Source organism: Sorex araneus, chromosome 2 (assembly GCF_027595985.1).
Source record: "Sorex araneus isolate mSorAra2 chromosome 2, mSorAra2.pri, whole genome shotgun sequence".
Taxonomy (NCBI): Eukaryota; Metazoa; Chordata; class Mammalia; order Eulipotyphla; family Soricidae; genus Sorex; species Sorex araneus.
The window spans coordinates 245,526,602-245,540,964 of record NC_073303.1 but is presented as its reverse complement, the minus strand read 5'-3'; the positions used below and the strand labels follow the sequence as shown (position 1 = coordinate 245,540,964).

The 14,363-nt window shown below is 42.3% G+C and overlaps 2 protein-coding genes across 2 annotated transcripts; one reads left to right on the top strand and one right to left on the bottom strand.

Moving 5' to 3' along the window:
- The first annotated feature begins 9,100 nt into the window (after positions 1-9,100).
- On the top strand, positions 9,101-10,048 carry LOC101555480 (olfactory receptor 7A17-like). Its single transcript, XM_004614986.1, has one exon. It carries the CDS (start codon positions 9,101-9,103, stop codon positions 10,046-10,048), a length of 948 nt encoding a protein of 315 aa, XP_004615043.1.
- Positions 10,049-12,039: 1,991 nt separating this feature from the next.
- Positions 12,040-12,768, bottom strand: LOC129401830 (HEAT repeat-containing protein 3-like; the record flags this gene model as incomplete). The annotated part of the gene is made up of 1 exon (XM_055124713.1): positions 12,040-12,768. A coding segment is annotated over one exon (729 nt), but the record flags the coding sequence as incomplete, so codon positions are not given.
- Positions 12,769-14,363: the final 1,595 nt, after the last annotated feature.

The window sequence follows — 14,363 nt, the reverse complement described above, 5'->3', positions numbered from 1 at the left end:
TCTCACAATGGAGACGTTACTGGTGCCCGCTAGAGCAAATTGATGAACAACGGGACGACAGTGCTATAGGATTCTTATTGGTGTGAAGTGGTATCTCATTGCTGTTGTAATTTGCATTTACCTGATAATAGGTGATAGTGAGGATTGCCCACTGGGCAATCCTCTGGGTTGCCCAGTGGGCCATCTTGACAGAAACATTTTTGCAATAAATCACGATTGATTTGGGCAGCATCAAGTCTAAGAGTTATTCTTCATAGTGATCTCTTATGGAAGGTCTTAATGGCCCCTGTTGAAATAGACCAATTTTCACACTCTTTCCTCTAAGGATACCTTTTTTTTGTAGCATTTTCAGTGATTTTTCATAGCAAACAATATAAAATATATTATTTTGGTTCTTCTTTGGGACAGGGATTGGGGTTCAGGATAGAAACGTCTGAAATATGGTAGTGGGAAGGTGTAACGGTTGTGGAATTGGTGTTTGAATATTAAATGTAATCAAATATTGTGAAGTACCTTATAAAATAAAAAATTTAAAAAATGAAAAAAGTTATTATTCAACAGCTACATCTATCATCTCAAAGTTTTGCTTTTGATTTAATGGAAGAACTATCAAAGAGTTGTATAGGTTTTCTACTTTTCTGAACAAAATATACCTGGCATCGAAGTCAGCTGTGTTAATTCTTACACACAGTGCTCTTAAACCAGTTTCATTTCATTTCAGTTGCTCATTCTTTCAGTCCATCACTCTATAAATTTCATCACATTAACATCTTTATTAATAATATAGCTAAAGCGATAGAACAGCAGTTGGGCATTCGCCTTTCACTTGGCCAACCCGAGTTCGATTCCTCCGCCCCTCTCAGAGAGCCCGGCAAGCTACTGAGAGTATCAAGCCCGCGTGGCAGAGTCTGGCAAGCTACCCGTGAATATTGGATATGCCAAAAACAATAACAATAAGTCTCTCAATGAGAGATGTTACTGGTACCCGCTCGAACAAATCAATGAGCAACGGAATGACAGTGACAGATTAATAATACAGACTTAACATACTACTGTTTACACGACATGTTATTTTTATTAACGGTCTCCTATATTTATTTCTTACTCAGCATAGTGTCCTCTGACCTTCCTTAATTCCTGCCTATCAAAAATTGTTTATCCTATATGTATTTTTGCATATAAAGTACAAAATTAATGGACAGATTTGCTCTAGTGTGGTCTTAGAGAATTGATATAAATGATGATAAAATAGATGAATCAATCACCTTATTCCTATGCAACAATGTCTTCATGCTCTCATCTACACTTGGTGTCTAGAAATTGACTTCCACAGGTGATGGTCTTTATTTCTTAAGGTGAAAAACTCGATCTATGCTTTATTACTGACTCAAGATATTGAGCAATGCCTGCAAATGTATTATTTCTCGAAATCAATCATTTCCTATTTCCTTAATTTCATGATCGTACAAGAGGGAAGTTGGAATAACATCAACACTCTCTAGACATCTATTTCATCCCCAGGAATTTCTTAATTTTCATGATTCAAAGATGTCTTACAGGAATGGCTGAATTCCCTCTCAATATGTTATTGAGGTTGCCCTTTTCTGTACAAACAAGGCCCCAAATATCTCCCAGTGCCCTGAAATAGAACCACAGTAAATCACTTGTTAATACAGTTATCATCCTTAAACCTGAATAATACAGGGTCACGGATTGTGACCCCAATAAGAATGGAATCCAAAACTAAAGACATGGATTTATTATAAAATTGCCTTTATTTTTATTTCCTTTGTTTTATCACTTCGCTAATGCTGCATAATCTGTCCTAGTCCTAAATCAATAGTTTATGTCATGTTTTCATCTGTGATGAGAATACATGGTGATCAAATATACTCTGATCCTGATGCTTTGGGTCAGCGGTGAATCGCTACATCCTGTTTCTATAGCGCCTCCATGATTTCTGTGAGGCTCTGGGCAAGGATCCAGCGCAAGTCGATTTTGCTCTAAAGATGGAAACCATCTCTGCTCTGACTTTCTGAAATAGTCTTCAGACATTAGGAAGTTTGTCTCTCACAGTTTTGATAAGGTGCAGGATTTTAGTGCTAGACGAGTTAGGAGGAGAGTTTGAAAGAAAACTCAGGAGTCAGAATTTGAAAGAGAGATTGGCTTTGGGAGCTGGAGTGATAGCACAGCAGGTAGGGCGTTTGCCTTGCACGTGGCCGACCCAGATTCGATTCCCAGCATCCCATATGGTCCCCTGAACACCGCCAGGGGTAATTCCTGAGTGCAGAGCCAAGAGTAACCCCTGTGCATCACCGGGTGTGATCCAAAAAGAAAAAAAAAAAGAGAGAGATTAGCTTTGAGGTTGGAATGAAAGGAGAAAATCATCCCCCCGGAGCAGATGGGAGGAGATAAACACACTTCTGTGCCAGGTACTTCAGCTTGTGCAACAAGGGCTGGGTGGGACTTGGTTTTCCTTGGTACTCCTCAGCCTGGGGAAGACACAATTTCTACTCTTTCCCACCATCTTCTAGGACAAAGAGCTTCAGATTCCATCATGAATAATTGATCAGGAATTCATCACCCTGAGGAATTTGGTTTCTGAGGTCTCCATTCATTATTTGTCAAAAGTGTCACAAAGTCAAGATTGTGTTCCCCGGGATTTTTCATCAAAGTATTGGCTATTGTGGGTATAGAGGGGTGTATCCATTATAGAGGTGTCTAGAATTGAGTTGTGGCCATCTGCCACCCTTCCAACTACAGTCATCATGAACCCCTGGTTCTGTGAGATCCTCGCTCTAGGATCCATATCCCAATATTCCCAAATTCCTTTCTAGAAATCATGATGGTTTTGTGGCTATTCTTCTGTCCAGGTGTAAAAATTCCTCTTTATTTCTGGGACCACAATCAGGCTCCTGATGATTCAGTGATTTGGTTTTCAACTGCGTTCCTCAGGGGCACCCCTCTGGCTGGGATCCTTTATACTTACTCTGTGACTATCTCCTCCATAAGGAGAATCTTAACTGCTCCAGGAAAGTATAAAGAAAAGAAAAGAATAGGATATTGTCTTGGCTTTACTCTACATTTGAAGGGTGCCTGCTGATTGGCTACAGAAACTACTCCAGACTCTGCACTTCCTGTCCCCATTGGATTCTGATGTCTAACTCACCGCCTTGAATGACTCCATCAACTCAAGCAGACTCTCCGACAGGAAGCCAGGGGATGGAGGGACAAGGGGCTGAATAAGTGGCCAGTCTCTGATCTCATTGAGGGCTGAACGGGCACCATAAGCTTGGACAGTCCTTCTGTGTTTGTCTGCCTCATTCTCTTCAATGGACCCCACTGGATGGAGGTTGAAGATGTCAGTTCATTAGCTTCACTGTGCTAAATTGCCACAGAATTCACCTGACGCTTAGCAAGACCTTCTGGAAAACCTAGTAACAACCAGCAGGAAATTTCCATCCTGTCCAGACCAGTGTCCCAGAGGAATGTCATGCTCCAGGGGTTGGAGCAAGCAAGGAAAGGAGGCTTAATGAGCAAACACAGGGAACATTAAATATCTCCTCTGCCTGGCACCCCAGCATGTTCAGCCTGGAGCAGGCAAGACTGGTGGCTCTGCAGTCCTGAGTCTCCTTCCACTGTCCTATCTCGTCTTTTCACTGCCAGCTGCCAGGCAGGAATCTGTGTTTGCACCCAGGTGAAGCCTCATGTCTATAGATGCTTCAGGAGAAAGTCAGAGAGAATCAGAGGGCACCGGAGAGCCATCCCACCTTGTCCAGATATTTGCAACAAATGTTTGTATGGTTTTTGGTTGGTGAATTTATCTCATTGATTAACGTGCTGTTTAAGGTGAGCAGAAGGTAAGTAATTAATGAATAAGAAACAGAGGGTTCAGCGTTGGCAATGCAATGAGATGAATAGAGGAAAAATGGCAAAGAAGAATTTGATTTAAAATTCTTCTGGTAAAATAGAACAAAAGTCCAAAGATCTTTGTAATTAATTGAAGTGGATGAATATGGTGTTGTCCATTGGGGGGCAGGTAGTGACCTGTGTATTCAAAAAATAAAAAACGAAAGGTTGCGGTGGCTTTCTTGCCGCCTGCTTTCATTGGCCTCATGCCGCTTCCCCCACCCCGGGGTGGCTGATGGCAATGTGCCGTTGAAGGAGAGAACGAGGACCAGGCTGGTTGGTATCAATTGCAGTTTATTCCAATCTCATCTCCACTCTCCTCTGATTCTCCTTTGGATCTTTGTCTTGCCTGGTCCCCCTCATTCCCTTCTTGGATCCCTCTCCTTCATACTTCTCCTTCCTGCTTCTGCCTCCTCCTAGCCCACTCTTACAGCCTTAGTTAAATCCCCAAGCATGGGCTGTGGGGGTCATAATGACAGGTAGGTGTGATCACAGAATCAACAGAGGCAAATTCCTTCCCTCAGGAGAAGCTTCTTCTAGGACAGATTCTCATTCAGTAGGATGACCCACCCAAGAGTGAAATTCCACCTATGGGTGTGTTTCTCCTCTCCTTAGGCCAACAAACATACAAAAATTCCTAATATTAATCATTTTGTATGGACACAGAGAGATACATTAAACTTATAGGATGGCTCCCCTGGGGCCATATCGCTATAGATCTCAGACCACAGTGCTCAGACCAGATTAGTCTTTCCTTAACACCAGCAGGGTCCTAATCTCCTCGTTACTTTTTGGATCATGACAGAATTTGTCCATGACCATGCTCTTAACTTATAGTTAAGTATCGTGGTGCTTTGGCCAGGCACATTTCAATGCCAGGGTAGCTCACACCTTGCCCTGGGTTCATCCAGTCCCTTGTCAGGACCCTGCTTTTGAGATGCTAGGAACTAGGGCAACTGAGGCTTAAGTTGAGAAAGCAGATGCACAGGAGTGAATATTATTTGGAGTCAATTAACTCCCAAGTTGGGGCTGGATCGATAGCACAATGGTTGGGCATTTGCCTTGCATGCATTCGACCCGAATTCGATTCCTCCGCCCCTCTCGGAGAGCCCGGCAAGCTACTGAGAGTATCAAGCCCGCACAGCAGAGCCTGGCAAGCTCCCCGTGCATATCGGATATGCCCAAAACAGTAACAATAAGTCTCTCAAAGAGAGACGTTACTGGTGCCCACTCGAACTCCCAAGTTACAAAAGCATAAAATTAACTGTCTTCCTTTGTCTCTACAAAAGGGCATTGCTTTAAAGGAAACTATGCAAAAGAAATAAGTAGAGGAGAAAGGCAATATATCACTCATGAATACAAGTCAAGTGTCCTTAGAAGGATCTGACCTTACAAGTTAACAGTCTGATTAGGGGAAAAGGTGATAGACAGGTTGGGGAAGAGAGGACAGAGAAGAGGTTACAGATAAACACAGAGGAATGGGAGTGACTCGGGAGCACTGTGATGGGTGTAACCTGATAAACCTAAGCTCCCTGTGGAAAGGGAAAAAGGACAAATCAATGTTATCCTGTAGTGACCCTATAGCTATATTATCACGGTGATGTTCTTCTGCAAGTAAAGGAGACTCAGACCTATGAATGTGTGAAAACATTACCTTGAACAGGAACAGTCATGCACTAGACACCTGTACCTGTTGTCATCTCTCTGAGGTTTTTATCTGTCTGTGTGAAAGGGACTATGCAATGAGCTTGCAATCTAATTCTTTCCTTCCTGAGTGACCAGACATATCTGCATACTTTTCAGACTAATCTACTGTTTTGCGTTTTTGCTTGTTTGGCGGTCACCCCCATCTGTGCTCAGAGCTTCCTTTTGGGTCTCTGCACAGCAGGGCTTGAAGGTCATATGAGGAGTTGGGCATGCAACCCTGGTTGGCCCCCTGCACGGAAAGTACCCTGTGTATCTTGTCTATCAATAGCCCATTGGGTGATTTGCTCCAGCATGAAGAAGACATCAAGGAATGATGTATGTTTTACGGGCCATTCCCTCAAAACAATGATAGCTTTTGGATTGTTTGCTTTTGTTTGGTTTTCATTCTATTTGTATACTGGTAATATTGTTAAGAAGGATGTATACAGGGGCTGAGCGGTAGTACAGGGTGTTGGCTGTTTGCCTTGCCTTGCTGACCTGGGTTCGATTCCCAGCATCACATATGGTCCTCAGAGCACCGCCAGGCATAAATCCTGAGTGCAGAGACAGGAGTAACACATGTACATTGCTGGGCATGACCCAAAAGCCAAAAAAAAAGAAGAAAAAGAAAGATGTGTACTACTTTATTAATTTTCAAAGTCAATTGTGACTACTTTTCTATGTATGTGTATTATGTAAACAAAGGAATTGATCTGTCACTTTCATAGCCTTCATATAGAAATTATTTCCTCACCCAATTTATTTATTTGTTTACTTATTTATTTACAAAGCTGTTCCTGATTGGATTTCAATCATACAGTGTTCCAACACCCATCCCTCCACCAGTGTACATTTCCCAGCACCGGTGTCCCCAGGTTCCCTCCCAAAACCACCTGCCTCCCACCCGCTGCCTCCCTCTATGGCAGGTGCTTTTCTTCCCACCCCCCCACCCCATCTCTCTCTCTCTCTCTCCTTCTCTCCTTTTGGGCACTGTGGTTTGCAATGTTGATACTGAAAGGTTATCCAGAATATCCCTTCCCTCCTTTTAACTCTCAACTCTTGTTCAGCGCGATCACTCCCAGCTGTTAGTGTCAAAGCGGTCTCTTCTCTATCTTACCTACGCTCAGTCCTCCACACACTGTCGTTAGTTCTGACCATTGACCAGTCTTTCTAGCCCCTGTTTTCCCTAGACATGAATATTATTTTTCCACTATAAATATATTTTTTCATAGAGAAATTCTTGATGTCTAGAAATGTTCACACATATCCTTGTTCCGGAGCAATCATCCTTCACGAATGTTTTCTAAATATTTCCACATCTCTGATCATTCTTAACTTTCTTTGGGCCTTTTGGGATTAAGGATATTCCTAAAAGTTGCATGGCCTTGGCAATCAGCTGGAAACCATTCCTCTTTGATCAAAGCTCACCTGCACTTGGCCATGTGGACACCATTCAGACTTATATCTTGTCGCAGGTAGTTTTCAATGGTCACTACATCTTTTCACTGCAGTTTATTTTAAGACTCATGACTTGAGTGTAATTTCAGAATGAGCTGACACATATTTTGTGTGCGTGGAAAATATGTGGGTGAGCACACACAGAGACACAAATACATGACTAGGAACCTTCCCCATGGCAGGGAAGTGAGATCCTGTCTCTGGCAAGATGACTCTTGCATTGCAGAGACAGAAAAGCAATCAACAGGCAACACTGAGCAATCATGAGATGCTTCTTCACAACATAATTAATATTGCTGAAGAGGAGCCAGAGGTGGGAAAGTGTCTACCTCCTCTTGAAAATGCTGCAGAGATACAGTAACCATCTCCTTTCTGGATCATTCCCTTATGCCTCCCTATTGTGCTTTCTCCTTCTCTGCTCTTCTCCAAATTCCCTAAAACATGTTTTTCCCACCCACCATTGACGCCAGAAGTTCTTCCTCCAAGAACACTTTATTTATTTATTTATACATTTTTGCAAATAGCAGCCTGCTCATACCACACTTTCTGATTTCTGCTCCAGTATCATCAACGGCTGGTCTCACCTAAATACCAGTTGAGTCACCCTCGCTGTCTAGTTTCTCTTTAAGGCATTCCCTTTTTCACTGTGTCATGTCTGAACTTATCAGCACTCAATGAGAGAGCCAGGACACAGAAGAGGAGTCAGAAATCAGCTTAGTTCATCATCACGAGCCAGGGATTGTCATGGGCCATGGGATTCTAACCCATTCGACAAAGGATACAAAGACCAGACCAAGTCTGCATTTATGCTCTAAAACTACACTCCAAATTATGCAAAATTAACAACAGTTTTTAACTTATATTTAAATGAAGATATGGTTTGCAGACATACATCCAAAAATGGATGTGCAGTGATATCCACATCACAGTGAGTAGGGTGTTTGTCTTGTGTGTGGCCAACCCAGCTTTGGCCCCAATATCCCATAGTGTCCCCTAAACCTACCAGGAGTAAGTCCTGCATGCAGAGTCAGGAGTAACCCCTGAGCATTACCAGGTGTGGCACAGAAAACAAAGAAGACAAAATGCAGTCACAGCCAGCTCTCCCTTACAAGAGAGACGGTTGTCTCTTTACAAGCTCAGGGTCAGGGAAACGTTTTCCCCAAACCTCCTTAGCACAATTTTTTGCCATAAATCTTAGGGTGTAAAGAGTTAGCACAGGGCTGCTCTGATTATTCAGTACCCAAGAGTGCATGGATGATGTTTTCTTGAACTATTAACCACAGGTATGTTGCTATCCTTAATTATGTAATATTATAGGAAATGATAACAAATAACTTTATCATGATAATTAAAGCAAATTTGGAACATAATAATTGATTGCAACCTCTCTCACCAGAGGATTTCCCAGCATCCCATAGGTATGTCCTGGGTAGTACCTGAAATATTGTCTTAACTTGCTTTGTATTGCTCAACTGCCTGAGAAATTGCTGTAAACATGCTATAATCAATATTGTCTTGGAAAAAGGCTAAAATGTGGACAAAATCATATACAGAAGTACCCAAGGGAATAGATACTTGTACCTATGCAATAGGGATAGATATATGGTACTGACCTAATGCACTAAAATCAAACTCTTGGCTGCACATGTCAGTAATTCAAACCCTCTACAAATTATATATTGGGGCTGGACGGATAGTACAATGGGTAGGGCATTTGCCTTGCACACGACGCATGCCGGGTCGATCCCAGGATCCTATATGGTCTCTGAGCATGACCAGGAGTAATTCCTGCGTGCAGAACCAGGAGTAAACCCTGAGCATTGCTAGGTATGACACAAAAAGTGAAAATATATATTTAAATAAAATAAAATAAATTAATCTCTAGTAGTCATGCTTTGGCCAAAAATATTTAAAAAGGGTTTGAAATCATACATCTGAAATAAATGTGGTTTGAAATTCTGTACCGCCTCAGACCAAATAAAAATATAGAAGTAATTTGAGAAATCATCATGGGGTTCTGCTCAATCCTTCTAGGGCCTTCGACCACATGGACGCCGAGAACCTTACAGGAATCACAGAATTTCTCCTTCTAGGATTTTCTGAGGAACCAGAGCTGCAGCCCCTCATCTTTGTGCTTTTTCTGTCTATGTACCTGGTCACCGTGCTGGGGAACCTGCTCATCATCCTGGCCGTCAGCTCAAACCCCCACCTCCACACGCCCATGTACTTCTTCCTGGCCAACCTGTCCTTCGTGGACATCTGCTTCACCTCCACCACTGTCCCTAAAATGCTGTTGAACATCCAGACACACAGCAAGGCCATCAGCTATGCAGACTGCATCACTCAGATGTACTTTTTCCTCCTGTTTGTTGTGATGGACAATTGTCTTCTAGCTGTGATGGCCTATGACCGCTTTGTGGCCATCTGCCACCCCCTGCACTACACGGTCATCATGAACCCCCGGGTCTGTGGGCTGCTGCTTCTGCTGTGCTGGTGTGTTAGCGTTCTGGATTCTGTGGTGGAGAGTTTGGCCGTGCTGTGGCTGTCCTTCTGCACAAACGTGGAGATCCCCCACTTTTTCTGTGAATTAAACCAAGTGATCCACCTTGCCTGCTCAGACACCTTCATCAGTGATGTGGTCATGTATGTGGCAGCGTTGCTGCTGGCTGGAGGTGCCTTCACTGGGATCTTTTATTCCTACACTAAGATCGTTTCCTCCATCCGACGAATCTCCTCGGTTCAGGGGAAGTATAAAGCCTTTTCCACCTGTGCTTCCCACCTCTCTGTGGTCTTCTTATTCTATGGTACGGCCCTAAGTGTGTACATGAGCTCTGCCGTTACCCGGAACTCCCAGTCGAGTGCCATCGCCTCAGTGATGTACACAGTGGTCACCCCCATGCTGAACCCCTTCATCTACAGTCTCCGGAACAAAGACATCAAGAGGGCTCTGAAGAATCTTATTGGGAAGAAAACAACGATAGGACATGGTTCCTAGGAAAGAAGTTGGTTCTGTTATTTCAACACTCACTTCTTGACAGCCAGAGAAGTGTGATATTTTTGATCCCTTTGTAATGAGACCTGCTTTATATATTTCTTGCTGGTGTGTAGTCCATAATTTTATTTGATCTTCTTTTCTCTGCTTTCTTTAGTATGAAAGTCTTTTAACATGTACCCGACCCTCTAATGTATTCCCAAATGAACCTAAAATATTTGGAATTTACCATGTTTTTGTGACCTATATAGAAGACTTTGTAACAGTTTTTTTTAATGTTATAATGTGAGTTTTTTATTTTTTGCATTAAATTACATTTTAATTAACTTTACTCTTTGACCTAAGATGCCCATATTTAAAAAATTTATATTGGTATGTGGATTATTTTGGACACATATGTATATATACATATACATGTATGTGTACATGTATATATTTATATTACTGAATTACTATGAAATACACAGTTAGAGAGTTGTTTTTGATAACCCATCCCTTCACCAGTGTACATTTTCCATCCTATGTCCCCAGTTTCCTCTTGCCTCCCTCCCCTTAGCCTACCTCTCTGGCCGGTGATTTTCTTCTTTCTCTCTCTCTGCTCTCTCTCCTTTCTTTCTGGCATTGTAGCTTGCAATAAAGGCACTGTAAGGTTATTATGTTTGTTCCTTAACCTACTTTCAGCGCTCACTTCTTATCCAGGTGATCATATCCAACTACCTTTGCCATAGTGGTCCCCTCTCTCTCCTAGCTGCTCTCCCCCTTACCCACCACTTGTATCAAGCTGACTTTGGAATACTTTATCCTCAGGGAAGGATCTTAGGCATTGTAGGTGGTGGAGGGTTATCGCCATGTTCCTGGTGAAGGATCATGATCTTACCACCTGATGTGGTAAGATTGGTCAAGACATGCAGCATTCACACATTTGTAAACTCATTTTAACTCAATAAATTAATAAGTCAAAAAACAAATCTCCATTTCCAAGAAAAACCAAGTCATTCTTAATTGTTTATTCTAGAACAATTTATTCTATTACGTTAATTTGAAGGCGTGAGACTTGACAAAAACAAACTGTGTAAGCCTGTGTAAACTAACTTCATTTTCCCTTTGATGGGCAACATTTTCCCTGACTTGTTGCGCTTCCTGGTGTGTAGACATCAAATGTCAAGGTCAGAGAGTCACATTCTCCTGTGTCAGTCTGGCCTGTCTTCAGAATGCCTAGGAGTGTCACTAGAAAGTGACTAGCAAGGCAAGTTTGCAGTGTTCCATGTGTATAGAAACTTGATGATACACATTTTTTTAAATTAAAAGCTATTTATTAAAAAATATTTTATCCCAATTCTGATTCCATATCATGGAGTGGTATTCAGAACAATAACTGACCAGCTCAATAACTGACTTCATGATCTATCTCATTAGCACATGCTGTCAGGTAAGAAAACAGATTCGACTCCTTTCAGTTCTTCACAAAACGCAAACATAATTGGCATATTTCATACGAAAGTATTTTATAAATTTGTAAAAGTTTCTCTTCCTAGATAAGTTAAGATTCAGTGTTACTATTAGATGATACTGGCTTAAAAAACCATCAAAGCAATGCTTTGAATTTTCATTGGCAGAATTCAAGGGAAACATGATTTTTGTGTGTTTGCTTTGAACCGATCTGGGGGAAGGCGTCGTGTTGGGTCACACCTGGCAGTGCCTGAGTACCAGGGATGATGGAACTGGGGTCAGGGGCACACGAGGCAAGCACCCCACACCCCAGATCTCACCAGCCCAGGAAAACAAGACTGCTTCTGAGTTTCTTCAGTGTTCACAAAGAACCACCTAAGAAGCCCCAAGTTTCTGTTCCTGGTGCTTCTGGCTTAATAAAACACGCCAGGCACAGGATTTAGAAAGGACCGGAAGCGCAACTGATTTCAGAGATTAGAGGGGAAGTTCTCACAGACATGAGAACTTCAATTTAAAGTAGGAACACAGATATTCTAAACTGACACTTAGACACGTGCAGCCAGCCTTGAGGAATCCCTTTCGAGCTCTTTGGCACTGGGCACGGCGGGTAGGACACGGGCGGGTCTCTCCTCCAAAGGCTTAACGCTTGAGTCATTTTCAACAGTTTCTTGATAAGCAACGAACCTTCTCAAGTTCATCTCCACGTTGTCAAGAACACACGATTGCTCTGGGCTGTATTTTTCTCTCCCTTCTTTTCGTATCTTCGCTTTGAAGACAGGCTGGAATTCTTTCAGTGCAGATAACAACTTAATTTGAACCGAGGCCCTTTCGGCTTCTTTCCCATCTGCAAAAACATCAAAGAGAGCGTTCAAAGCTTCTCTTGCAACCACCAAGAAAGGGTCTTTCGTGGCAACCTCAAGCAGGAAGCATCCGATGGTCTTAAGCGTTTCAAGTGTGCCATCTTCTTTGGCAAGGACACTGCCAGTGATCCCTAAAATGCTGACAACATTCACCCGAACCCCAACGTTACTACTGTAAATGCCAGCTTTGCATAACGTCACCAGCTGATCAGGAGTCATGCACTGAGAAATGTTTTTGGAGGCCATTGTTTGCAAAAGGGCCCTCAAGGCACTGCTTATGGCTTCCAGGAAGTCAATGTTCTTAGCAAAATCTGGCTGGGAGAAAAGCAGTTGGGACAGGTGCTGGGCGAGGGTCTGGAGGGCCTGAGCCCCTCCCAGGTGGTTCACGTCAAGGAGGGAGACCAGGCTCTGGAGACACGGATACACATTTTATTAATAGTGTCAGATGAATCTTACATATAATAAAGCAGAACTTTGAATTACATGCTGTGTAAACTAGGAAACTCTCTATTAATCTACTCATTAAAGTATGAAGGGTCGAAGAGACAGTAGAATTAAGGCTACTTGTCTTGCATCCCACTATTCCTGGTTTCTATCCCCAACACTGTATATATTCTCCTGAACACCACCGGGAGTCACTCCTGAGCACGGAGCCAGACAGTGCCATGAGACAGGCAAGCATGGCCCCAAAGTCCCAATATAACATAAATAACTACATAAATAAAATTAATAAATGAATACAGAAGATGGGTGACCACATAAAAGAGTGTTTGTTCACTGGGGTGAAGTATAGGCTTCCCTATTTATGATATTTTATTTATTTATTTTATTATATTTATTTATTTTATTATACTTCACCCCTATTTTATTGGGGGTGAAGTATAATGTTCCGTATTTAGAATATTTTATTGAATTTCCCTCCCCACCCCGATACCTTTCAACTCTTGCCTACAAGTGTGAGGCATGCATTGATCACAACTAAGTATTTTCCCCCTTTTAGCATTTTCTTTTTCAGAAAAGGAGTTGTGAACTGGCCATAGTGTACGCAAAATATTTTCTTTGTAGAGATTGGTAATGGAAAACCACCTGATTCAAGGTTAAATTACTAGGGAGTCTGACAAATCTTGGGTTTTAGCATCAGAATGTGTCCACAGGAACACTGAACAAGGGATAAACATTTCCTCCCAGTCATTTCTAGGAACACCTGGTTGTCACAGGGGGTCCCTTTTTATAATCATGACATGTGCTCAACCTGGTTCAATCACTTGCATCATATATGCTACCCAGAGCACAGAGCAGGTGAAAACATAAGCACACATAGCAAAGTCCTAACCTATGAGGGCTGCCTCACCCAGATTTTCTTATTTTTAAATTCTTTGGAGTTTTTGACAATTTGCCCCTGACCCTGGTGGCCTATTTCCCTTGCCACAATATTTGCAGTCCCCACAATGTGGTGACCAAAGACTTATCAGCTTGCATTGCAAACTGAAGTCCTTTTATTTTCTCTTCTAACTTTATTTATTTATTTTATTTTATTGAATCACCGACAGATGCAGTTACAAGCTCTCATGGTTGTCACATTCATGCAACGATCAAACACACATTCCTCCACCAGTGCACATTCCCCACCACAAATCTTCACAGTATCTACCAACGTTCCTACCCTCTCCCTGCCTCGGTGGCAGACAATATTCCCCATACTCTCTCTCTACTTTTAGGCATTAGGGTTTCCAATAGAGATACAGAGAGGTTATCATGTTTGCTCTTTTATCTACTTTCAGCACATATCTCCCATCCGGAATGATGCCTCCAAGTATTATTATCTTAGTGATCCCTTCTCTATTCAGGCGCCTTCTCCCCCACTCATGAGGCAGGCTTCCAACTATGGAGAAATCCTCCAGACCCTTGCATCTCCTGTCCTTGGGTGTCAGTCTCATGTTTAGTTATTTTACACTGCACAAATGAGTACACTCCTTCTATATCTGTCCCTCTCTTTCTGACTCATTTCA